Source organism: Anser cygnoides, chromosome 15, assembly GCF_040182565.1.
Source record: "Anser cygnoides isolate HZ-2024a breed goose chromosome 15, Taihu_goose_T2T_genome, whole genome shotgun sequence".
In the NCBI taxonomy this organism is placed as follows: Eukaryota; Metazoa; Chordata; class Aves; order Anseriformes; family Anatidae; genus Anser; species Anser cygnoides.
This window is the reverse complement of record NC_089887.1, coordinates 3218292-3244310: the sequence shown is the minus strand read 5'-3', so window position 1 is coordinate 3244310 and position 26019 is coordinate 3218292. Positions and strand designations below refer to the sequence as shown.

At 57.9% G+C, this 26019-nt stretch overlaps 1 protein-coding gene and 1 long non-coding RNA gene across 8 annotated transcripts in view; one reads left to right on the top strand and one right to left on the bottom strand.

Moving 5' to 3' along the window:
- PEMT (phosphatidylethanolamine N-methyltransferase) overlaps positions 1-18499 on the bottom strand; it is a 40289-nt gene extending 21790 nt beyond the window's left edge. For 2 of the 7 annotated variants that reach the window (XM_066977690.1, XM_066977691.1), the window contains exons 1-3: positions 18004-18227; positions 17041-17115; positions 15476-15583 (exon numbers count right to left, since the gene is read on the bottom strand). In XM_066977690.1, coding sequence (XP_066833791.1) covers positions 15476-15583; positions 17041-17115; positions 18004-18123 — 303 coding nt within the window. In that variant the 5' untranslated portion in view covers positions 18124-18227. Of the gene's footprint in view, positions 1-15475; positions 15584-17040; positions 17116-18003; positions 18235-18388 lie in introns of those variants that run through there. The other 5 variants (XM_066977693.1, XM_066977694.1, XM_066977696.1 and 2 more) reach the window with 5 other exon arrangements.
- A 26-nt stretch (positions 18500-18525) lies between these two features.
- LOC125182461 (uncharacterized) lies at positions 18526-20229 on the top strand. The gene is made up of 2 exons (XR_007162312.2): positions 18526-19251; positions 19420-20229. It is a non-coding gene; the product is annotated as an uncharacterized lncRNA (long non-coding RNA).
- The last annotated feature ends 5790 nt before the right edge of the window (positions 20230-26019 follow it).

Here is a 26019-nt window from a genome sequence, read left to right as displayed (position 1 = left end):
TTCCCCTTCAGCCTGATCTCTCCCAGGCCAGCATCCCATGGATGCTGGGCTCCATGCTGCTGCTGGGTTAGGAAAGACCCCGATGCGAGCTTCGAGGGCTCCGTGCGAACGTCTCCTGCAGCAGGAGGCATGCCCCTGCCAGCTCGTAATGCCACGAGAGTGTAGGAAATCAGACAGTCCCCTTACTGCTCCTCCAGAGACCAGGGGCACCAAATCGTTCCCCTGCTATGAAAAATCAATTTTCTCATTCCGAATCCCTGAAATCCTTCATTAAAGCAGCATGACATTCTCCGCTCTCTGCCAGCACTTGGGTGCCAGAAAATGACCTTGCTTGCAGCTCTTGCAATTATCTAACAGACAGGGAGAAAAGAGATATGCCTGAGCACCCAAACTCTGACTAAGGCACTCAAAGGAGTTACGTGAGAGTGGGGAGGACACGACAACGCGGGGCAGAAATAACTGAGCGGGCTGAAAGCACACGGACACCCACCGTGGGGCTGGGAGCCCCAGGGCTGGCTGACCTTTCCAAATGCCAAGCAGCCGGCGTTTTTGGCTGTCCCAAGTGACGGCAGAGGAAATGAGGGTGGCCTGCCTGACCTTATCCCTCCTAACAAACCGTGTGTGAGCCGGCAGTGCTTAGGGTGGGTTTATTGGGCAGCGCTGGTTGAGCACCGGGGCCAGGCTGAGAGCTCCAATGTGGGCTCCTGCGGCTGCTCGAGGCACGTGTCCTGCAGCTCCTAGGGGAGAAAACCCCTGCTTTTCCAGGAGACTGCAAACCTTGGCAGAGACAGAAGGAGGGACGCTGAAGGGCTGACCCTGGGGAGCGTCGTGCCATCTTCCACGCGTGGTATTTCAGCCAAGGGGCTGCTGCTCCCCTTTCCAAACGTGGCTGAGGATGCTGTGTGCCCGTGCGCAGCCCCATCCGAAATGCCCACCCCGGCACCGGGCACGGCAGAGGCTTTCCGAAGGCATGTGCTGCAACGCCCCGGGGACCGGCGTGCCACCAGCAGCAAGAACATGATTAGCGGGAGCTCTGGGCAGCGAAGGCAGGAGAAAAAGAACAGAACAAACCACGTTTTAATTTGTACAAGCTGGTAATTATAGTTGCTATCTGTCTGAAATCTCTATTGAGTTTATTTAAATATGTTCTCCATGAAGGCCATTCAGACAGGAATTATCAAGGTGTTGCAGCAGAGGAGATAATGCCATGCAGTTTTCAACAGATCAAGGGCTGATTAGGAGGAATTAATTAGCTGCTTAAACAGCCCTTGACTCGCTGCAGCAATTAGCCGTCCCCTCCCCTCAGTCACGTTCCTCGTGCAGCCGCGGCGGCGACACGAAGCGCCCGCCAGCAGAACCGCCGGCCCCACAGCGCCGATGAGCCAAGGACGTTTTTCCTCTCCCGGTTTTTATCAGGCTGGTCCTTCATCATCCTCCATCCACCGCCTCTCACCTGCTACGAGCCACCAGTTCTCAGCTGGGCTCCGCCGCCGGCATCGCTCAGCAGCCTCAGTGCCCCGTGCCGCCGCAGCGCCGCCTGCCTCCCTCTGCTGAGCTGTCCCCGGCCGGACCTTTTCCAGAGGCAGGAGGAAGAAGCTGGTGCTCAGCCACGAGAGCCCTTTCTGCCCCGTGGTCCCAGGCTGCCGGCTCCTGGCAGCGCCCCAGAGGGCTCAGCTTTGTTTAATTGCTTCCTCCTGCAGCCGTGGCTCTGGACCGTCTGATCCGGAGAGCGAGTTATTGCTCTGAAGGCTTCTCAACTCGCAGGCACTCAATTACGGAAAGCCATGAGATGGTAATGGAGCCCGAAAGCTTTTTAGCAAATGATTAAAGCCCTGCAAAGTTCCCCCACTAAGTACTGGAGCAGCAGCTTCCAGTTCATGCAATTAAAACGCTGCAGTGATATTAGAAGAGACAGGCACCATATTAAGAGTTCTGTGTAAGCTGTAAGGCAACATAAGCCAGAGACTTGGCTTGTAAATGCATTTTTTTTTTGTAACACACCAAGAGATGAGATGTAGGTTCTTTCAATGGCAAGGGCTCCGCAGCCCTGGGACCACCAGGATCAGAGAAGACCCACAGTGGGGGCACAGAGAGCTTCCTACCACCCCGTCCCCAAAGGGCATCCATCTCGGGGCTCAGGTCACAGCCTGGGGGTTTTGGGCACCCCAAGCCTGGGAGAGGAGGACAGGGGGCCGCCCTGGGAGGCTACACCCATCATTTTTCTCACTTTCCCCTTTCCCCATCTGTACGATGGCAATAACAGCTGTGGGAGAGGCGCAGCCGAGTGGAAAGGCTTAGCGGGTCCGCGTCTGCCAGAGCTCCGAAAGGAAGACGTCGGTTCGACTCAGGAAGACTTTTCCATTGCCTTCCACGAGCTCTGGGTGTGGGGTTTTTGTTGTTTGTTCCAGCCAAAAGAAACAACAGCGGGGTTTAGGAAAAAAGTCTGCGGTATGCGGGCTGGCTGCACAAAGAGGCGGCGGTGTGGGAACAGCCAGCTGGAGCAGCACGGCCGCACGCACAGGTGACGGAGAGCTCCGCGAGGACACAGGCACACGTTTGCAGGCTCTGGCCGTGGAAAGTGAGAGCATCCAGGGGCTAAAGAAGAGAAATGTGTACAAGGGAAAAGGAGGTCGAGGCTTCTCCCCAAAGCCCAGGGGCGGGTTTTGTCCTGTCCGTAAGGCATCTGCCGGTGCGGCCCCGGTGGCGTGGGGTGCTCGGTGGGACCGGGGACGGCTCCTCTCCGGCAGCACAGGGCACGGCAGAGCTGCAGCACTCAGCTGTGCCAGCGTGAGAGACCCATCGCCAAAACGGGGGAGTCAAGAGGGGGAAACTAGAGCTGAAGTGCTCCTTCTAGTGATTCCTGCCTGAAGAAGCCGCCGCGCCGCAGACGAGGGGTCAATGGGACCCAGTCTGAGGGCTTCGACACGGGGGGAAGAGCAAAGTGACTACACTTACTGAGAAGTAGAAAGATGAATGCAGAAGAAACCCAGCCTGTCTAAACCACGGAAGAGTTTCGCCTAAAAAAAATAAACCCACATCCTTCCCCAGGGAAAGCAGCTGGACTGAAATGGCACAGGTCACCTCAGCGAACGGCCTTGAGGTGGGGAAACAAAACAAGCCGGCAGGTAAACAGATAAGGGTTTCATAAGGACTGGGTACGCTTTACCTCAAAGCCATCCCTTGAGATTACCTCCACACGAGTCTTTACCTTGAATCCACTCATGATAAACAGCTAGATAATAAATTTCATTTCTCTAATAGTGTTTACGGGATTTGTCAAAGTACCATCTCATTAGCCGCCTGCAATAAAAACAAGCCCCTGCTTAGCGTACGCCGCGGCAGCCCAGGCCCGCAAATGTTCCGTGAGCAATATCCTTTCCTCTTCAATAAAAACAAAACCGACACGGAATACGGGCCGCATTCGCCGGCAATTTCCAACACAAGATCTGAACGGCTTCTCCTCAAGGCAAGGAGCTCATGATTTATGGCCGAAGGGCTGGAAGCTGAAGGCAGGCGATTTCGCGTAACCGAGGCCGCGCTGTGTGAATTCATCCTGGCAGCAGGAACCCTCGCAGGCAGCTCCCCGGGACCGGCCAGGGGAAGGACGACGCTCTGCAGCCGCAGGGATCGCACGGCCCTAACAGGCTCTCCCGGCCAACAAACCCCATGGAAAAAGTCTTTAGGAGATAATGACTTCTCCAGAGCGCAGCGCGGGCTGCGGGAGGCCCCTTCCAGCCCGTCGGGGATGGGGTGCGGATGGCCCAGCATCGGGAGGGATGCAGGGGGATGCATGCCTGATGCGGTAATGCATCCTAATAAAACATCCTCCTGAGAGCAGGGAAGGCAGAGGCTGCACCTACGCGAGTATCTGGGGCTATGCCAGAGCCTGCAAGGATGGCAAGGATTGCTGCTGGATGAGCGGCTGGTGCGCAGGACACGAAGCATTTTCCCCAGGGGGGATTCTGCACATTTTATTTTTGTCATCTTCCGTGCTCAGACGACTTGGCCCCCACCCTGCTTCCCATCGCACACAGCTCCAACCGAACCCAGCCAGAGAGCAGCACGTCTCTTTACTTTCATACATTCTTTGAAGCTCGGAGCGTTTTCCCCGAGCAGCACAGCCCTGGCTTTGCTCGTGCAGTCTGCAGAGCAAAAGATTGCCTTCCCAGTCCACCTGGAAGTGGAGGTGCGCGTCAGCCCCTCGCTGGTTTAACTGTTCTGCCCCTCTCACGTCCTGTACCCGCTTGTTTTGTGTTTTTCTTCTGTCGCTCATGCCCACGCAGCACTAAATAAGCAAAGCTGGGGAAAGTGCCTGAAGTGCTGTGCACGCAGCCGCTGCCCTGAACCCGGCCGTCTACCCAGAAGACCCATTTTCAAACAAAGCAGTCCAACAATAGCACTGACGATGTTTGAACTGGCACCGATACATAAAGACGGGCTCTGTGCTGCACCACGCTGTCAGCGAGCGCTCGGTACAAACGCCACGTTAGAAGACAGCAAACGTCTCTCTTTTTTAAGACTTCCCTTCTATTTTTGCACCTCCACTCTGCTGCGTTCTTTCCAAATCAGGCCCTGGATCCCAGCTGATCCACGGGGCCGAGGTCGAGTCCCGCTGAAGGCGCTGCAGGCTTCAGTGCCTTGGGTTTGGTCTGAGATAGGGGCATAAAGCTTTCTGTCTTTGTCACAAAGCTCCTCTCTGCTTTCCAAAGCTTCCCAATTATTGCTGCAAACCTGCAGCTTCAACCACGATCGCAGCTGTAAATAAGGCCAGCCTGATCAAAAAACAGCTATTCTAGCCGGAATAAAAACGGACAGACTTCAGCAAATGCATCCAGAAATATCCTTTACCGAACCAAGACAAGCCTTTCCCGGTTCCAGGTGAAAAGAGATTGAGGTCACCCAACGACTCCAACATTTCTTGCAGCTCCTGATTAATTGCAAAGACGCTGCCATAGAGCTACCCTGGAGGTGTCAGCTAATGCACGTGGCTCTTTGCTCTCCCCTGTGACCCACTGCAAGCAGAAGCATCTCAGGATGCAAACACATCGGCACGCAGACACAGCCCCACGTGCTGCCTGGGCTCTTCTGTTTGCTGTTTTCAGGCCCGGGCATCGTCTTTGCAGTTTGCTCTCGTTAATAAGCTTGCTTGGATTCCAGCTCAGCCCAGCTCATTACCCACCCCGTTGAATCCGACACTAATTCAGGATCACTCCTATCGCTCCAAATAAATAATAAAATTGCCTCCACGCAGGGGTTGTTTTCTTCCTCTCTCCCCCTAATGCAGGTCTGGTAGCATCTCGTGTATCTGTTAATGAAGTCCATTATAGCCAGAGTTTCTCAGCAAGTAAAAATTACAATCATTAGCCAGTGACTGACGAGAGACAGAAACACCATTTCTGCCCAGGCTCGCAATAACAGTACGCCGAGTACGCGTCCCAGCGAGTCGAGCCTTGCTCTCCCGGCATACGGTACCCAATGTTCTTCATTAGCACCGCTCTTTTTAATGGAGCAAGGCAGCGTCCTGCGGCAGGTCGCAATTACACGCAACAATTAATTCAGGGAGAAACAATGACGGGCATCGCAGAGGCACATTTTGCAGCAGGGTTGCCAAAAGGTGAAACGGGAGAGGATCGGGAACATTTTACAGCCACAAAACCAATACAAGCGGGGGCACGGTAGAGGAGACATGACTGGCTTCCTTGTGAGCCACTTTGTAATTTTTGTTTCAAATAGTAAAGAAACGTAATGATTATTATTTTTTTGGTTATAATACCGTAATGGCCAGGACCTGCAGTCTCAGACCAGGACTTCTTGTCCCATTTACGCACAGCACGCCAAGCTGGCCTGCTTCTCCCACAGCCGTAGCCGCTCTCCTGCTGCCCTTTTGTGAAATTAGGGTTTAATTCCCTGGAATAAGCCTGCTAATAAGGACTCCCAACACACCCATCCTTCTGGACAGCATGTACCCGCTCATCGCTCTCCCAGAGGCTCTGACGGGAGGGAGGGGGGGGGGGGGAAGAATAAATATGCCTGGCAGAGCACAAAACGCCGCAGAAACCTAACACCCCTTCACAGAGTAGTGAGACTTCGCTGGAAGAGAGGTACTCGGTGCTCCGGGCGCGCTCTGCGGAGCCCAGCCTCCGGCCGAGGGCCTCCGGGCCTCCCGGGGCCGAGCGTCTCACGTTCCCCGCTCCGTGTTAAGCCTCCCCTGGGAACATCTCCCACGGCGCCGAGGACACGCATGTTTGTGATGCCGCTGGCGTCCCCGCGGCCAACAATAGAGAGGGACACTTCGATCTTTATGTAACGCGGGCGGCCGCGCGCTCCGTTCCCCTTGTCCTCGGGGAGGGGACGTTCGCACCGCCTGGCACAACACGCAGGGCCCTGGCCCAGGAAAGCCTTTTTTTTTGATGTTTTGGGAAGAGGATGTAGCCTCTTCCCAATGGACTTCACTTTTTTTTTTTAATCCAGTGCTTCCATTTTGCCCGGGCTCCAAAGGAGCCAGAAGAGTGCAGGTCTTACCGGGCACATGGCACTGCTTATTAGACCAATGTGTGAGCGAAATAAAGCGAAATAAAGCTCGCACTAACCAGCTAAAGGGCTAAATACCATAACCAACCCCCTCGGGATTGCTGCTGTTATAACTGGGGCTCCTGTGGGTGCTTACGGGAGGCCCCAGCTGCCCCCACATGCCCCTAGGTACTTGCTCAATGCAAGGAACATAACCCAAAAGCCAAGGGAACCATCAGTGCCCCCCAGCCCTGCAATGTGCACTACAGGGGAGCTCCTCCTCCGTTTTTTGAAGCCTCAAAGCCCAGCACCGCGACATGCAAGCCCTGCATATCATGCCCAGCCTGGCTGGAGTCGCCCACTCCACGCACCTGTACCGGAGCACAGGTCCCAAACAGGACCCAGGACCCCCGCGCACCCGCACAGCGCACCCTTGCAACAAGGCTGCAGCAGGGACCCGTGCTCCTGCCGGTCTCTGCTGATGGTTACAGGCAGGAAAATAATGTTCCTCAATTGGGCAATGCATTTATTTTGGCTTCCGAGTACATCAATCTCTGGAAAAATGATTGCACGCCACAGTCTTGAAATGAAACTAATTCATTTCTGCTCTCCAGCCTTGGGAATCAAATGAGTAACTCCACAGTCATTAAAACAACGTCCTGCTAAAAACAAACAGGAAAGGGCACTTAGTAGGAACGCTTCGCAGTTACAAATACCGTATCTCAGCTGAGGTCATCCGGTTTTTAGTACGAACAGCCACGCGTGCCCCAAGGTGCTGTGATCTGGGATTACTCCAGGCCTGTTACGCATGCACACGTAGCCGTGCTCCCCACGGCAATGGGAGGTGCGGGAGACGTTTCCACGGCTCTGGTGCTTGGCACACCTCGTAGTTTCCCTCTCGCCACCATGAGCATACAGAGTTTTATTATTTCACATGGAGCCTTGTAGAAAACTTTGGCTCTCCACCTCAGTGCGATCTGAAATTCAAGACCAATCTGGAATACCAGAGAGCTGGAAAGAAACCAACTTCCCAGTGCAATCCACGCACAGATGGAAGGGATTTATCCCAGTTCAAAATCCCCAGTGGGACTTTACAGATTGAGCGTCTAGCGTTGGACTCACCACAAAAAACACAGCTCTGGGGGACGAGGCAGGAATAGAAACATCAGGACCATGTGGGGTGATTTTGGGTCCCTTGTCTCTTCACTCGTGGGGAGGAGGAAGCTAAATTTGGTCCTTCTAAAAGGGGTATTTCTGTGGCACGGGGGAGGCTCCATCCGGAGGTGGTCACGGATAGCACCAGGCAGAGCTGATGCTGGATGAAGAGCAGGAGGTGAGAAAAGCAGGCAGAGTACTGTACAGGATCATAAAAGCTGCGTGGACTTTTTCCTTCCCTGAAAACGTCTTTCTTTGTGCTTTTATGGCGAGGAGCTGCTACAATTACAGCTCCTTTTTATAAGCGAGGCCCAGGGCAGATAATGAGGAAACCTCCCACCGCACAAAGGCGGCGGCGAAGGTGTTCTACAAGCCCTGATGCTCAGGCTTTCCCACAACGGCTGAATGCAGAGAAAATTGCTAAAGCCCATCTCTATTTCACCCACTTGAGGCTCACAGCCTGCTTTTTCTTCCCAAAAGTGCAAAAAAGGATCACACCGAAGTGCGTGTGCCCACTCAGACTGCGAGTGAAAGCCCTTCAGCCAGCCAGACGCTGCTCGCACGCCCCGACCTGCAGAACGAGCCCGGCACTGAATCATCTGCTCTGGAGGAGTAAAATGGGGAACAAAAAAGGGTTTGCAGGGAAAAAAAAAAAAAACACAACGAGATATTGTTAAATCTGGACAACTGGGTAATGCACCGAGCAGGTTCGTGATTGCGACGGTACATGGGAAAATCGAGAGCTGCCGTCAGCCTTCCTCTGCCTCACCCCCAAATTCGCTGGGAGATGGGGGGAGTCTAACGAAGCCGCACACAGCTGTGCAAGCCTGGGGCTGCCAGCTTTTCTGGCAAGGAAATTCTTAATTTTCAAGGTGAGTTGCCTCTCTTTGCTTGCACGTGAGCAGACAGGGAGGATGGCTTGGCAGGGAAAAGGAAAACCAGCCAGTGGCTCGCTGGGTAGGGCCATTTCATCCCACTCTGCAGCGGGATGAAATCCCCTCTGAAATGAACGCCCCGTGCTCTGGCCAGCCTGCAAGGTGCTCTGCTGCTCCCATCCCTCAACCAAAAGCACCGCCCGGCAGGCTCTGCAGCCACAGCTCGTGTCCTCTATTAACGTCATCTGTCAGCTCCAAAAACTGACTGCCTGTCCCCAAGCAGGGGGGTCAAAACTCTGCAAGGACGCCTTAGAGAGGGGCAGGGAAGGGAGCCCAGGCAGGCAGCACCGGGGGGAGTGCAGATATTTGTCGAACTGAGACGAGGCTCCCAGTATTTACCAGGAACTGGTGCCCAGTTAACGCCGTGGTCGAGCTGCCCAGTTTCACCCACGAGGACAGGGATGTTGGATTCCTCTGCCAAGTGCCACTTCCAGCTCCTTATGCCGCAGGGGATAAAATACGGTTCAAAAGGAAGATGAGGGCTTTACTTCATGAGTTACTAAGCTGCTTCACCACCCATTTCCTACCGCCACAGGAGCAACTGGAAATCAGTGTTCCCTCTGAGCTCGTCAAGGGGGAAGGAAAACCAGAGATAAGAAGGGTGCATTTTTGCGGGGGTGCTAACCCTAAGCCTAAAGCCCGGCTGACCCCCGTGCCCCAGCAGACTGCATGTCTCTGCCTTTCTTCGTCAAAGCAGCCTATTTTGGGAGATGCTGTCTTTCTGGGAACTGGGCAGGCTTCTGCTAAACAGGCTGCCCCGAGGCACAGCCGGAAAACAGCGAGCTCGATCTGTGACCGTGGCAGAAACACGCCTGGAAAGAAGCCCGTGCACGATCCCAAGGACAGCCCATGTCCCAGCTCCGATGTCGGGGCTCCGTAGCCCCCAGCCCCAAAACTTGGCACGAACACTGCAAAGCCCCCGGCTGCCCCAGAGGCCTCGCTGCCTTCCACGCCTCCTGGGCTGGGTAGATAAATCCACCACCACTTCCTTTTTTCCTTTGTCCCGTGGGATGTAGGTGGTGATGGGAGAACGTGTCTTGCTGCAGTATGCAGGATAGGGATGGAGGGGCAGAGAGGAAAGGCCTCTCCCAGCTCCTAGGGTCTATAAATAATCCTCTGCCGCACAATGAATTGGGACTCTTAGCTTAAATGTATTTTTTCATCCTTTGTGCGTGTGCTGACTTACTCCAGCAGGGCTGCCAGCATCCCGCAGTTTATTTTTAAAACGCTAAACAAGAAAAGTCCGGTATGTGCAACAACCCCTGGGTTCCTAGAGAAGCGTTTGGCAAAAGCTAAAAAAAGAGGGCTGCTTCCCGGGCCACTTTGGCCGCGATTCACAGGAAACTATGAGGTGAGAGACAAGATCCTGACGTCAGTTCAGAGAAATGCTGAGCGGGCATGGCGTACCCAAGGTAGATCCTAAATTCCTGCCTGGAAATGGTTCGGGTGCCCAAGCATGGGCTGGTACCGGTGCACGGTGGCTGCTCGAGTGATTTCCCCTACCTGGCCAGGCTGGGCTCCACGCTCCCCTTCCGCAGCAGGCAGCTCAGCCTGCGAGGATATAATAAAGACACTGCACGGCTTTTTGAGGAGGAATGAGGTTAAAACACCTGGCTGGGAGGCTGCTGGGGAGAGGGAAGCGGTGCTGGGCTGGAGGACGCGGCTCCCCCGCCAGGTGATGTAGCTCCTAATTGTGCCGCTCCAGCCGGCAGGCCGGAGGATGTGACCCAGTTTGGGCGCCTGTTATGTGGCTCGCAGCGGTGCCGACACGCTGCAAACGCTAAATTTAGCGGCCAGGCAGGTGCAGAGTTACGGTGCGGAGGACGGGGGACTCACAACAGGACGAGTCCCGGGGCGTTCGTTACGAGAACGGCCGGGGGAAATCGATCCCAACGCGATTACAGCACCGCTCCGAAGCCATCGCCGCCCGAGTGGGAAGCGTTACCCAGTCACTCGGAATAAAATTGCCACTAAATGCTGTTTGGGGGGGGGGAAAAAAAAGCAAATCCTCGCTGTTTCTCAGGCATTGTAGGAAATGAAAACGGCTATTGCCGCCTGGCAGAGAGTCCAATTATGAATAATGTGGATTCTCTCCCCGCACAAAGGATGAAAGGGAACAGAGCTGGTGGTGACATTTTAAGACCGGAGATGTAAGAATGAAGCTGAGCCTCGTCGTGAGCCCAGCTCTAGCCCAGCAAAGAGCTGCTTTCCGCAGTCAATTGCCTTGCAGCGTGGCTCAAAGCCCCGCTATTGATCTGGCATCTGCTATAAGCAGATAACCATTGTCACCGTGCCACAGCTTCTACGATGGGATCTAAAAGCGCTTTCCAGAAGACGTCTGAGGGCTGTTTTCCTGCTCTTACCCACAGCTGCGCACAGGCAGAGGTTTTATTCGAGGAGATCACGAAACTCTTGCAGATTTGCAGAATTTTCAGGCCCGAAGAGAGCATTAAATCACCCGCTCCAGCTTGCCCATCTACCCAATCCTTCAAACCTCAGCCACCCGCCCTGCACCGAATGCTCGAGCTGTGTGCAGCCGAAGCCGAGCAGAGCCCCCCTCCGCCAGCAGCCCCCCCGAGCCCTCGCCCTGCTGCTGGCTGCCGGCCATTTCATACGCTGCAATTTCCTTCCCCCGGCCAGGTACTAACGCACCGCAATCAAGCCACCTCTCAATCTCCCCCTCCTGCAAGACAAGCAGCGAGAGCTGCTGAAATCCCTCAGCAGAAGGTGTTTTTCTCCTGCCCCCAGAAGGTTTGCGAGTTCTGCTCCCGGAGGTCTCAATCCTGACAGCTCCCAGCAGCAGGGAGAGGTTTTAGGCAGGCACCTTCCTCCGAATTTAGCGAGAAGTGGTCAGGGGGAGGTGAGATTGGGCTGCCGGCGTCTGCAAACTCCCCCTCTGCCCCACTCAAGCGCTTCTTATCCACTTGGCAGCTCTCTCTAGTCTCCAAAGAAGGAGAAAAGGAAGGGAAATTAAAAATAAACGAACCAAGAGATACACATCCATCAGGAGCCAGGCGTTGTCAGCCCAGGTCCCTGTGCAACTACTTCTTTAATCAAAACCTCATGCAGTTTAAGCACTTGACAGAAATTCTAGAACAGAGATCGTGTTACCCTGAACAGGAAAACCTGCAACCTTGAAGAATAAAATCACATTTGCCTGATGGGGTCTATTTTCTTTATAAATCATGCTAAATTATGCTAATCCCATTCCTAACCTTGACACCTGAGGTTTCGCCCTGCGGATTCCTGCGCGATGCACGGGTATTTCGAGGGGGGTCACCGGAGGCGAGGAGACGAGCACGCTCCTGCGCGGCAGCTGAGGATGTGCCATGTCTAAATCAGGCTGTGACGCCAGCCAAAAAAAACTTTTAAGAGGCTCAAATCAAGAGGAGGATTGCTGATGGATGTACTCCCTACTTCAACCTGTTTGCGTGGTGGTGGACGTCAGCCTCCTTGGCTCCCGGCTATGCCGCTTGCCTGCTTGTGTAGAGACAGCATCAGAAACCACCCAGCTTTCTAGAAACTCCCCGTATGCCAAGGCTTGGAGAGCTCTTTAAAGCCTCCAGCACGCAGGTTATCTGCCTCTCCTGCCTTGGAAATGTTTGTCCCCGAGGAGCTGTTATTTAATATCTTCCTTAGTTACCAACGGAAGGGAAATTTCGCCCATCGTCCCGCGGCTTTCCAAACACAGATGGGATTTATTGAAGTTTCTGCCTCCCCGACCTCGTTAAAGTCTTATGGCACGGCTCCAGCGACACGCCTCCTCCTCGCCAGGTGCCCCTCAACAGCCCCACCAGGGCTCAGGTCTCCTGGCTGCTCTCAACATCCTCGGGCAGTTCGAGCAATTTTCCTCCTGGAACGGCTCCGCTGCTGCCTTTCGGGGCCTCACGGGCACCCTGCCTCACGTGGGAGCGCGGCACCCGGCAGCTCCTTTCGTAACAGCCCCAGCGGGTGGGAAAGCAGAGGCAGCACGAGGAGGAGAGGAAAAAAAAAGAGGTGAATAGTGCAGGAACACGTCCAAGCCGTGCCGTGGATAACATAAGCTGGGGGCCACCCGGGGATGAGCTGGGTTTTAATTGGCACCGACGGGGGGTAGGAGAGGAGGGGGTGCGAGCCCTGGGTTCGGTGGGGAAGTGCAGCAGGAGGCCCCAGGGGCACATGCACGGTACCCCCAGAACACGCCTGCAGGGAGGAGGGTAAGAATTTGGAGTCCTGTGGTCTTTTTGGGAGGACTTTCCCCCCCTGTGGAAAGAAGGAGCATCCGCCCAGCCCAGCTCGAGTCCTGCAAACTGCTCCTCTTCAGCTCTGCTCCTCTAAACTGCTCTCTTACGTGAAGTACACCACTCGACCCAACGAGCACCAGGGTTTTCTCTGGAGCCACGCTATTCCACAGCCTCCGTAGTTCTTGCTTCATCTCCAAACACTGCAGCTATGTCCAAAAGAAACACGCCGGGTGCTTAGCAGGGCAAACTCCCCGTGACCGCAGGGCAGCCAGCGCTTGCTACCCCGAGGCCCTGAGATGCCTGTGCAGTGCCCGAGCCCCCGCCGAGGCAGGGTTTCCCCACCACATATTTATTCAGAGGCGCTGCGCAGCAAGGACAACCCGGCGCCAAGCTTTGCAAGAGGCAGACCTGGCCGGAGTTCAGCAGAAAGAGGGAATTAAGACGCTCAACTAAATCAGTGCGTCCCCACCCGATTTCTACCCAAATCGGGAATTTCACGCACAGGAGGTGTTTTGAGCAGGGTCCCACATTGCTTAGCAAGCACAGAGAGCAGAGGGTGCCTGGCACTGCCCAGAAACCCTTCTTTGCACTAAGGCTCTTGCAAGCCCAGACAAAGTAATTCAGATGCAGAGACGAGCTCAGCTGCTGGGAAGGAACTCAAAGAGAAAAAAGACAAAGGGAGCCTGTGCAGGGAGGCAGAGAAAGAAAGAAGAGCTGCTGGCTCGGTGCAGGCAGGGGACAGCAATCAGACAGACAGGCTAGGGAAAATTCAGGGATGGCTGGAGCTGCTCTTGCTAAGATGCACCTGACGGTGGGGGCTTGCACAGGGCTACAGGTCCCCCAGCACCCCTGCCAACAGCCTTCGAGCAGTGCCCGGTGCGAGCCGGAGCCTGGAAGGGCCTGAAAACGTCAGAGAGATGCCGGGGGACTGGGGAGCACAAGCGTGTGGATGGAGGCACATGGACTGAGAGAGGCACCTGGCCCTCTGCAGCTGAGAAACGCCCAGTGCCACGCTCGCCTCCCCAGAGCTTCCCATCAGCACGCCAGCTCAGGTTGCTCACTGCAAACCCATGCAGAGATGCCTTCTGCTCCCCGCACGACTTGCTCGCAGTGCCACCTGCCGCCAACGGCAATGCTCTTCAGACACTCAGAGGGGACGGCAGCAACCCGCAGCAATGAACTTCCTGCTGTTACATCAGCTTTCCCTGTCCTTTAACAGCAGCCAAACTCTCGATCCAAAAAGCAGCGCTATTTCCCAAGCTGCAGGCATCCCGCGAGTCGCAGGCAGAGCAGCAGACGCCAACAAAGGACTTTTTTCTTTCCCCTTTTATGCAGCTTCTCGCTGGAGCCCGTCTCTTCCCCCAGAGACCACATCCTGAATCTTCTTGTTCGTTGCTTCTTTATGCTAAACGATGACTCCACAGTTGAAATAATGTGGCGTATTCGAGCTCGCATTTCAGACACCGTGAGACTTTTTAATAACGAGTTGCATGAAAAATTAGGGAGGCTGCAACAAAGAACTCCGACAGAGGTTTCCACAGTGACTCACGGCTAGGAGAGCCTCGCTTTTCCAAAGCCCAGCGTGAAACGATCTCAAGAGCCCCCGCGCTCGGAGAGAGCCGAGTCCTCCCCCTCTGGAAAAACAAGGCCTTTTTAAGGAGACTTCCCCAGGGTGAGAAGCGCTGCGGGGAGCTTTGGCAGGCGGCTTCTGGAATCTTGGCTGCGCTGACATCCCGTTTCCATGAGTGCTTGCAGGGAGAAGGCTTCGTCCCCAGACCTCAGCTGCGCTGCAGAGGACGCTGCGGGAACTCGTGCTCCCCGCCCTGGGCTCCCCACCTGGCGCGTTGGCTCTGCAGCGCTCGCACAGCAGCCACGGTGCTCGCTGCTCTTGCAGGGAGGCGGCGAACCGCAGCGATAACGGGCAGAGAAAGCTCTTCCAGCCTCAGCTCCTGAAGCGCTATGGTGCCCGGCAGCAATACGGCACCCACGGAAACAGCGAGCGTCACCTGTGCCCAGGTACCCTACCCACGCTTCGGGCTGGCTCGCTGCCACCTCTGCAGCTCTTCGCCAGTCTTCGCAGCGTGATGGAGGGGGGAATATCTTCAGGTTAACTTTTTTTTTTGTTTCCTGCATCCGCACAACTGCCTGCTAACGAACTTCGAGGAGAAGCAGCGGGCAACGCGCCCAGTGCATCCCCCAGGGTAGGGGGTGACCAGTGCCCGGCTGCTGGGGCAGGAGGTGCAGCAGGAGGTGGCTAAAGGATGGGTTTGCCTGCTCTGCCCCCTCTCCTGAGCTCGGTTCCTAATCCCTTCTGCATCCTGCGCTGGCTCCTACCTTCCTGTCCTCTGCCACATTGGTCACAACCCCAGGAGACAGCACAGCTCCCTGCTCGCCCCCTTCTAGTGCCTGCTACCTGGGCACAGCTCTCCCCACCCAGCCCGGCAGACTTCCCCAGAGGTGGTTTCTCCTCTGGCCTCCTGTTCCCAGAGCAATAAACACCACCACCAGTGGGGAGGATTACAGGGCTCCTGCAGGAGAGATGATTTAGAGGTAAGGGGCTGCTCAGCGCAGCCCAAAGGGGATCCACCCCCATGTCAGCCAGCAAAGGAGAGCTCAAAACAACTGTGTGGCGGGTGCGCAAGCGGCTCTTACCACGTTCCAGAAGAAAGGGTTGAAGGCGATGGAGAGGATGGCTGCAATGAAGCCGGAGTCGGTCATGTCCACGTAGCCGAAGAGCTGCGCCATGGCTGTAACATCCACCTGGGGGGAAGGAGGCAGTTACTGGGGGCGCGGGTGCCTGCGGGGGCACCGAGCGTCATACCCAAAGGGGGTGTCTTCGTCCCAAACCAAGCGCCCTGCAGGAGCGGGTGATTCTTTCAATGTCCCCAATTAATGCATCGTTAAATCTTGCTACGCCAGGGCGCAAAGCCAAAAAAAAGGGGTGGGGGCTCCCCCAAACTGGCTCCCCCCATGCCTCAGGGAGCCCTGTGTCTGCAGCAGTGCCCAGAAGGACCCGGGCGCTGTGAGGATGAGCACCAGCACTACAGGGCAGCAGGGAAACCCTACGTGCTTCTGAGCCGCAGGGAAGGGGGCACCGCTTTATGGCCCCCCCGGGGCCAGAGGGCTGTCCCTGGGGCTCTGCTCTGCACGGACACCCCGAACCCCGCACCGTGCAGCCTCCAACTCGCCTTCCATTGCACAAGACCGATGCCAACCCGCTGCACAGTGTGCACGGATGCATTTGCATCACTAACAGCTGCAAAAGACTTTCCTGTCTTATGTAACAACAACAAAAGAAAACCCTTAAAGCTTGCTGGTTTTCCTCCTTTTTTCCTTTCTGTTTTTCCCCCTATTTCCTTTTAAGAGACATTTTTTTCCCAGGACAGCTCCCTGTCAGCGTTTTTACGTGCAGTAAGCCATGCTGCTTCCCCATCCCTCCCCCTCTCCTTGCAGTGGTATGTGGATGAAAAACAGCCAGCGCCTATTTTTTTATTATTTTTTTTTGCCAAAAACTTTGAAAACAAAAGACAAAATAGCCCGGCCCGAGCCTTTCCCTCACTTGAATCAAAATCAAGACAACATTGAGACGTGGAAGGATTTTGCTTCCCAAACACAGCTGTGTTTGCGAGTCCTTCGATGCTAAGGGACGGGAAGGGCTGGAAAAGGCAGCGGCTTGACCTCTCCTGTCCAGAAGAGAAGCTCCTGCGGGCTCCTTCCAAGGAACCGGAGCAGTGACAGCAGTCACGGAGAGGGGCTGCTCAGCCTGCTGTCCCCTGACGGCCGAACGACCGCCCAGAGGACGAAGTGCAAGGGCAAAGGTTGAATCGCTACGGGCAGGCGGGGGGATCCTCGCACGGGTTTGCCCCCAGCCCTTAGACCACCACCGAGCGCCCCGGGGGAGAGCATCAAACGAAGGGGAGAGCCCCCAGGGCCTCTCCTCACCCTGTCCCCATTCCTCCTGTCACCCCCACGCAGCCCTTCGCCACCAGACCTCGTCCCTTCAAGCCGAGCGCTGCCAAGCCGTAACCTGGGCACCGAGAGGGCTGCCAGCACCGGGGCCGAACTGTCCGGTCCTGCTTCAATGGCCAACCCACGGGACCAGGACAGCTTCTTTCCTCTTGTTTCGTACAGCGCTGAGCACACCGCCAGCACGGGCTGAACAAAAGCTCCTTGACCTACTAACTCCTGGCTGGCAACATCGTTAACATCGCGCTCACCTTCTTTTCTCTCCTCCTGAACGACCAAATTCGCGGCTGCCAGAGGGAAGCAGATTGGCCTGTGCCTGGCGTGTGCTTTTCGGGATAAAAGGGGAGCCCATTAGGATGAGCCGTCTCTGCAAGCTGCTGAGACAACCACGTAACGAGCACAGAACATTCAACTTTGCCCCCCTCCTCCCTGACAGGTGATAAACAACCGCATCTCGGAGGAGCTCCTGGTGGCAAACGCTGCTTGCTCGGATGCTGCTCGGCCCCAAAATTCGGGCGGATGAGAGCTGCACGGCTCACCCAGGTCTGGTGGTGGCAGCAGGAGGGGTTTGCCCCTCTAGGCGCTGTAAGGATGCGGCCCTCGCCACGCAGCTGGGGCACGAAATCGCGTCTTGAGTGGCAATTAGGGCCGGGAAGGGCCACGGGAAGCACCTCAAGCACCGTGCGTGCACGGCGCCGAGCATCCCTGCAGATTTCCAACAATCCGCTCCACCCGCAGCCCCAGCCTGGGGCTTTAGCACCCGCACAAACATCCCCGCTCGGAGGTGGCACAGGGCAGCGACACAGGGCAGCGATGCGATCCCGGGGCAACCTTCGCCCTCGCGTTCCTCGCACGCCGGGCACCGCGCGGGGCCAGCGCGTCGGCAGCGCCGGCGCAACGGCGGCGTGGCAGCGAGGACGCGGGGCACCCGGTCACGGTGACCTCGCCGCCAGCCGCCGCCTTCCCACCCCCGCTGAGGCCAGCAGGACCCCAAACCCTCCAGCACCGAGCCTCGTACGAACGCCCCGACACCCAGAGCGGGCACGGCCACGTCCCACCCCCCCCCCCCAACCCCAACCTTGGCACGGCCAAAACCCCCCGAACCCCACAGCGGGGGCAGCGGGCCGGGAAGGGCGGGGGGCGCAGCGGGTAGCATCCCCCTCAGGGACCCCCGCAGCCCCTCTGCAACCCCCGTCCGGCCCTCGTCCCGGTACCTGCCCGTAGTCCAGGCCGCCCAGCCCGCTGCAGCAATCCCTCGGCCACCACCGCGGCCCCGCTCCCCGCCGGCCGCCCGCGGGGCCCCGCTCGTCGCCGGAGCCAGGCCGCAGGGCCATGGCCGCATGGGGGGCTGGGGAGGGGGGGGGGGGAGGCCGCGGGTCTTTCCCCCCCCTTTCCCCTTCCCCACCGCCACCACCACCCCCGGCAGCAGCACGCCGAGCACACGCGGCGGCGGTGCCGGGAAGTGTAGTCCGCCCTCGGCAGCCACCGGCAGGACTACAGGGCCCAGAGGACGCCGCGGACGGGCAGGGAGGGAGAGGCCTCCGGAGCCGGGGCATGGCCGCCGGGTCTCCCCCCCCTAAACCCTTGGGGAGCACCCACCGAGCTCGCCGCCTCCGTCGCGGGGCTCCCGGCGTGTTGTCCGGCTGCCGAGGGGGGGGGGGGGGGGAGGCCGGAGCTGGAGGCTGCTGGACTTCGCCCCGGTGTGAAGCAAGCGAGGGGAAGAAGAAAGGGGGGGGGAGAACGGGGGGGGTGTGTGGGGGGGGATGGAGGAGAGCGGCACCGCCTGCAGCCCCCCTCCCCGGGGTGAGGGGGGGGCGGTGGGTTTGGCCCCCGTGGGTTTCAGGGGGCTGCAGCGCCGGTGGAGGACGGGGATGGGGTCGGTGGTGAGGCACGGAGGGGGTTGGGGAGGGGAGTGGGGGGCTCTGAGGCCCCCGGGGCGTCAGGGAGCGGCGGGGGGGGGGCTGCGGTGGGGCCCCACGGGGCCCTCACGGCCCTTCGGGGCCAAACGTACGGAGAGGGCACAGGCAAAGCGTGGGGCTTGGAAAAGAGTGCGGGGCTTGTGGTGTGTTCCACAACGGGTCGGTGTTTGGGGCCAGAAACACCTCCGGTGGGTCTCTGGTACAGAAATTGCTGCTGGAGTCGCTGCGTGCCCGCTATTGCTCGTCCCAGGGCAAAATTTCAACCCGCCAGGTCTGGGTGTATTTTACGGGTGATTCACTGTGCCCTGTTCCCTTCAGCAGGCGGTACTATTTGTAATGATTGCGATTATTGTTACTGGCCTCGTCTCTTTTCTGCTCTCCTCTCCGAGATGTTTCGGGTTGGTGCGGCCGGTGGGAATCGGTCCCGTGTGGGGGAGTTCAGGTGGGATCGTCCCTGCGGGCCTCAGAGGATCTCTGCGTGGACCTTCCAGTTTGACAGACCTTCATTTGAGAAGAAATACATTTGTTTCAAAAAGGAGTTAGGTAGGAAGGGGGTGTTACGAGTGGGCTGCAAGTGTCCCTCCCAGAGATCTCTCAGAAGCGGTGGTGGGGAAGGGGATGGGACGTGCACGTGTGCCTGGACAGGCACCGAAAACATGCACGAGTGATGGCTCACGTGCAGCCCTCGCTGGCAAAACACCACCCTTCCAGGTTGTGCTTGAAAGATGCTGGGAAGCCCAGTGACGACTCGGCTCAGTGGGAAACCAGGTTTCTTTAACTCTGCTCATCCGAATCTGTCTCCGCATCCCCATTTCCCTGGCTGCAGGATCAGCTCCTGCACTCCGGGTGCTTGCACGAGGCTGGATCCCATCCCGTCCGGGCCCTGCGAACGCAGTCACAGTACAAACTGCAGCGCCGGCTGCTTTGGGGTGAGGTGCACGCGAAAGCACCGTGGGTGGGAGCAGCGTTCCCCGAACGGATTATCTCCAGCTGCTTCCGGCCTCTTCTCCCTCGCGCTGGATAATTTTGCTGCGTTGAGTGTGTAATTATCGCCTCTGCCATCTCCCAGGCTGGAGCGCAGAGGATGTTTATTTTGCAAGTCCTGCCAGCTGGGTCCTTGGGGCAGAGGGGAGGGTGAAGGGGACGCGGTGGGGAGAGCAATGACGGCAGCGTTCAGAAAGGAGGAAATGTCTCCCCGGGGAGGGGGTTAGCAGGGAGGAAAGTTCTCCAAACGGGCCTCTGTGCTGCGAGGGGAGGATGTCCCTGTGCTGTCAGCGTGGCTAGCTGGGAGAGGACAAGGACACCGCGGCGGGCTGGGAGGATAATAAAGCTTTTGGGGGGAAACACAGGGCAAGAGCTGAAATCCCTGGGAAGGAGCTGAGACTCCACATTCAGGAGAGGAAATGGGGGAGGAAAAGGTAAAACCGTGGGCAAGGAGCTGAGAAAAAAGAGCTGGACCTGAAACGAAGAGGAGCTGAGTAATAAAGCTTCTGAGGGGGAAACACGGGGCAGGAGCTGAAATCACTGACTCTGAGTTTCTTTTCAAATTGTTGGGGAAAAACATGGGGCAGGAACTGAAATCACTGGGTAGGAGCTAAAAATCGTCATTCACGGGGGGAGAGCTGGGTTGTCACAAACGTACCCATCCTGTCACCCCACACTGGGGGGCACCCTGCACTTCAGGGGAGAGGGGCTGCATTTGGGGCAGGGGAACAGCAGGGCCCCCACGCTGCTCCCACTGCCGAATCCCCCGTTGAGGGGATGTTTTCCCCCGTAAGAAGGAAGGGGGTGTTTGCAACAGCAGGGCCCCTCCACGCACCGGCCTCCGTCCTGCCTCTCGGAAATATCCTGGCAGCTGCGCAGGAGACAAAGAGGGCTTTTTGCAGGGCTGGATCTTTCTTTGTGTCCCCATCCCTCCCCTTCTCCCCGTGGTGTGCCTTTTATCCAGCGCTCTGTTCCCGAGCGCTGAGCTAAGGAAGAGGGCACTGCCCTCTGCGTTCCCAAGTCCCTTCTCAGCTGGAACCCTCCCAGCGGCCTTTTAAATCCCATCACAGCCCCGAGGGGTCACCCTCGATGAATGTGGACTTGCAGAATGCCTGCGTGGGCAGAGAGCACTTCAACAAAGTCATCAGGGAGAGGAGCTGCCCTGCTGGAGGGAGGACCGACGGTGCACGGGGTTTGTGCAGCCGCCGTGGCTTCTGCAGGCTGCTGCTGCAGCTGCACCGAGGGGCTCTGTGCCTTTGCCACGCTGACTGCCTGCAGGGCAGCAACGTGTGTGTGCAGCAGTCCGGTGAAGGATGCTGGCTGTCAGGTTTAGCGGGGTGCCGTGGCTCAGCGAGCTGCAGTTTGGCTCAGGAGCATTTCCGAGTCCCCGAGCGCAAGGAGGCGGTGGGGCTCCCAGGGCAGGGAGTGCCTTCAGGTGGCTTTCCTTTGGAAATGGGGCGCTGGGAAACACCAGCCAAGAGCACAGGGTAACTTCGACTCCTTAGAAGCCCAAGATGAAGTTTCCAGGCCAAACGATTGATTTTCACACTGAGAAAAAGGAAGAAAAAAAGGCGCCCACAGCTTTCACGCTCCCAGGTGACTTGCTGCCCCCCCTTGAGAAGCAGGACAAGCCCGCGAGCTCCTCTGCTTGCCCTGCAGCTCTTACAGTCCCCTTCTTTCCCATCTCTCCAGCCAAATGAACCAGAATCGATGTTCATCCCTAGCGAGCTTTGGCCACTAGTGTGGTCACCAGGAAGAGCTGCTTCTGCTGGCAACAGGGGCTCGTCCTGCCCGACCCCACAACCCGCCTGGTGCCACCCAGCCATGTCCCTCGTTGACAGAGGTCCCATGGGAGCAGCGTGGCTCTGGGGCCTCTTTCCCCAATACTTTGTGTCCCTTCCCCGAGGGCTGTGTCATGGCCCACAGGTTCAAACCTTCCGCGAAATGAAGCTGACCCCTACGGGCTTAACCCTTGCAAATCTGCGAGGGTTTTGGACCGACGGGTCACGCAGATCAAAGACGGAGCATCAAAACAGGCCGTAAACAAACAGGGCTGCATTGCAAGGCTCGGCAGAAACAAATAGTGCCGGAACACAGAGATGAAACCTTGGGCAGGCCAGGCAGCCCCGGGATTGCAGCTGCTCCTGTCCTCCATCAGATAACGTGTTGTCACCAGCAGTGTAATGCTGCAATCCAGACCTGCAATCCTGGTGGAAATCCTCTAGTGTTTGTGCTGGAGGTTAGCTCTATTTATATTCTGATGAATGATTTACTCGAGTAATTGGCACACAGCTCCCCTATTACAGATCATAAAGAATTAATCACAAGATTTTTCAATACTCCCCTATTAATTTTATTAGGCGTGATTGAATGTGGCGGATTGGGAACATACGGCATGCGGGTCAGGCGCTGCTCCCACTTCCACCCCAGTTAATGCTGGGGTCTCGCACGGATCCTGAGCCCTGTAAATCTGGAGCATCAGCTGCTGCCTTGCCTCTGCCTGCTCCGACTGCTCCGTGCCTCCCCGTGAAAGCCCAGGGAGGCAGAGGGGCCCTGATCAGCTCCGCATACCCAAATTCTCCAAAAGCTTGAGATGCTCCGAGTGAAAGCCGGGCTGGGGCGGGCACTCTGTGCTTCCAGCTCTGCTGCGCGTCGGCGTGAGCCAGAAACCAGAGCCAAGCGCTTGGGAGCTTGAAATCTGCCCCCGGAGCAGTTGTTGAACATCGGCCCCGGGAGGAGAGCTCCCGCAAAGGGGATGCGTGGCGGTGCATGGGGCTTGTTGCCACTGCAAGCTGAAGATGCCCGTGCTGGCAGCGGGGCAGATTGCCAGGCATCTCCTCCCTGGCAGGAGCCGGCACGGAGCCGCCGCTGGGTGGTCGTGCTGGGAGGGGGCGCAGCGATGGCACGCAGCGACGGTTGCCCGCGGGAGAGGTTTATTGAAAGAAAAAAAATCACCAGCGAGAAGTCCCGACACCCGTAGGAGCGGTGTGACGCATCCCTGCCCCGAGCCAGCAGCGTAACACAATTCCCTGGAGAAGAAAAAAATCTTCTCCACGTCCCCGCAGAGAACCAGGGAAAACCTCCAAAATCTTCACATCGAAGGCTCGCAGTCCTCCCGAGTCCTTCCCCTGCTTTTTCGCCCGTGGGTGTTTTCGTCGTGCTGGCTCGTGCGGTGCCCGGTGGGCGCGAGTCGTGACGCAGGGGAGGGGATGGCATGGGGCCCCGGTCCAGCTCGTGGGCAGCGCTCGCCTCCTGGCGAAGCAATTCCTGCTGGGCTCCCAGTAACTACACGATTGCCTCGGTGGGTATTTACACGGGGAAGTGGGAACTTCGGGGGTAGATGGAGCCGCTGGCCTAAAGCACGGCTTCTCCCGAACGAGGTTTGCAGAGCGACCGGTCTGGCACAGCGACAGCCCGCGTCCCCATCTGCTGTCTTGAGCAGCTGTGCTGAAGGGCACCGGGACGTTCCTGCCAGCAGCTCTTGGCAGGAGCCAGCGAGGAAACTTCCCCGCGGGGAGAGCTGAGCCGGGCAGGGCGAATCGGAGAGGCGGCGGAGGACAGAGCAGGATCCGTCCTTCCTGCAGGCAAAGGGGAACGGCAACGGCCCCCTTGCCTTTACCGTGAAAACATTTTGCATCCACAAGGTCCTGGCTCGGGAGCGCAGCAGGCGAGACCCGCACAAGGGTCTTGTCAAGCTTTGGCGTGCCGTGATTGCCTGGGGCTGCATCTTTGCCTGTTTTCTGCTTCCAGCCAGCTCTCTGAGGCCTCACCGTGTCCTTGCTTGTGGGCAAAGAGCCCCCACGAGCACCCCGGGTGCTGGGAACCCCCAGACCAGCCCAGCTAAGCCTTACGAGGGAGCTGGGCACTGGGAAGAGCCAGCGCACAAAGCACAGCCTATTTCCAGGGGCTCCCTGACCCCTCGGAGCCAAGCAACGTGGGATGGAGCCCTCCAAAAGGCAGTCAGAGGGGCAGAGCTCGGCAGAGTCAACATTTGGGGAAGGATTCGCTGCAGCTCCCCCGCTCCCCGAGGCTGCCTTCATCACCGGCATGTCTCTAATGAAGCGGAGGCTTTGCTTTCTGGGATCAATGAATCCACCGCTCGTGACCTGTCTGCTAAGTGGGAAATCAGCTCTCTCCCTCCCCGAACTCGTCTGAGCTGGGCTCCCAGAGCAGGCTGTGTCCCCGAGGCGCTCCGTGTCGCTTAATTGCAAACCTCGGGTCTGATTAGGGAGCAGCAGCATCCGCGCCGCCGCAGCCGGGGAGAGCAGAGGCTGCTCACCCCGCAGCGGCAAGGAGATTTTGGGGCTTTGGGGGCAGAAATCCCCCCGAGCTTTCTCTTCTCCTAAATGCCCTGATCCTGCACAGCCGGCTGCAGGGTTTATTGCCACTCTGCTCTCCCCCTAAGCCCTAAATCCCCCAAACCGTTTAAATCCCTCCAAAGTCCCTTCCGCGGGGACTAATGCTTTAAGGCAAGCTGGCTTCCCGAAGCAGGAGGCAGCTGCAAAGGTCACTGAAGCCGCGTCACCTGGCCACAAACACGTCCCACACCACAGGTACCCCGTTTCCCTGTGGGTCCATCCCCATGCAGGAGCTCGGGGGCAGCAGGGCAGCTTTCCCTGTGCCTCCAAGTGACTCAGTTCCCCCCCCAGCACCTTTTCCCATACAGTGCATGAATGTGAGGCTGAACCAGCCTCCGAGAAACCCCGCCAGGCATCTTCAGCCCAGGGGTGCTGCGTTGCTCCAGCCGCACCCGGTGTGTTATTAGGGCGACCCCATTAGCCGAGCAGGCAGGTGTCGGAGCCGAGCCGCCTAATGGTCCCCGCAGCAGGGGTGATGGAGGACACCCTGCGACACCTCTCGTCCCCCCCAAGCAGCCCTGCTCTCAGACATGGCACCCAGGAGTGCCGAAGAGGGCAAAAAACCCTCATCCAGGGCTCAGCAGGGGGACAAAGCCGGTGGGGGGGATGCTTCATGCCGCATGCGACAGCCCCCGCAGCGGGCACCCAGCGCCACGGAGAGCCAGGCTCAGAGCCCGGTGGGGCCGTCAGCCCTTCCCCAAATAGTCCCTAAAAGCTGCGTGGGTGCTGTGCCACCCGGGGCTTAAAGCACCCCAGGCCCCCCGGGATGGGAGACGTGCAGATCTGGGAGAGAAATGTGCTCGTGGGGGCGAGGGATGAGGCTCCCACTGGGGCAGGCAGGTTTATCCCCAGGAAGCACAAAGTTGGCTATAAATACCTCCTCGGAGCATCGCTCCCCCTCCTCTTTGATGTTGTGCTGCTATTTACTTCAAACCCGCTCCCGCCGACGTTATTTTTATCTTCTCTCCTCTCCCCTCCGTTTCACAGCTGTTTACGAGCTGCACTGCAGAAACGTCTCAGAAGGGAGGCGGGGAGAAGCTTGGGGACCCCAGGACAGCAGAAACCCCCTGGCCAGCCGCCTCCCCTGCCCTGTCGTGGCTCCATCCCAGCAGGAGGAGAAGGACAAGATCTCTGCCTCGTGGGGGTCTCCACGTGCTTGCTCTGGGGCCAGGGGCTGATGGACGGGGGTGAGCTGAGAAACTCAGAGCTGAAACCGCGCTCACAACGCACCCACGGCTGGTTGGGATCCAAAGGGACTGTAAATTACCTGGGGGCTCAGCCTGCAGGGATCTGCATGGTTTTGCGTCCCGTCCCCTGCAATTACAGCGCTTTTGCAGACCAGCCCTGCTTTATCCCGTGCTCCCTCTGATTTTAAGGCGCTCCAGGAGCTGCAGCTCACCAGGTGCCCCCCGCCCCCCCAGCCCAGCAGCCCTGCCGTGGTGCCCGCTCACGCTTCTGCTCCAAATACATCCAAGAAAATGCTGGCAGGGTTTGTGGTGGCCAGACGCAGAGAGTGCCGCTAGGAGCACGCAGCCCCCTGGGCGCCGGGTTTAGCAGCAGTTACGCACCTCGAACCGCGGAGGGGCTGGAGGGGCCACCAGGAGCAAGGGCAGGCTTTTAAAGAGGATTTCTCCTCCCAGAGGCAGACCTCTCTGCAGCATCGCTGCCTGCTTTGCCTCGATGCTGCCCTTGTGCCCTGCTGGTGCTGGGCAAAGCGGCTCCTCGGCTCCAGGCACTGCGCTCGCCCCCGCTGGGCTCTGCTGCCAGCAGCAGCAGGGGTAGGAGCCCAGCAGAGCCCTTCCCCACTTTCTCCCTGGTGCATCCCAAGGGGTTTTTACTCCACTTTCCTCTAACCTTCAGCCCGAAGCTTTGCTCAGCTGGGACAAACCGGTCCTGCTTGGGCACAGACCGGCACGGAGCGCTGCAGCCGTGCCAGCTCCCCCAGACATCTCCAAACTGGTGCCTGGTC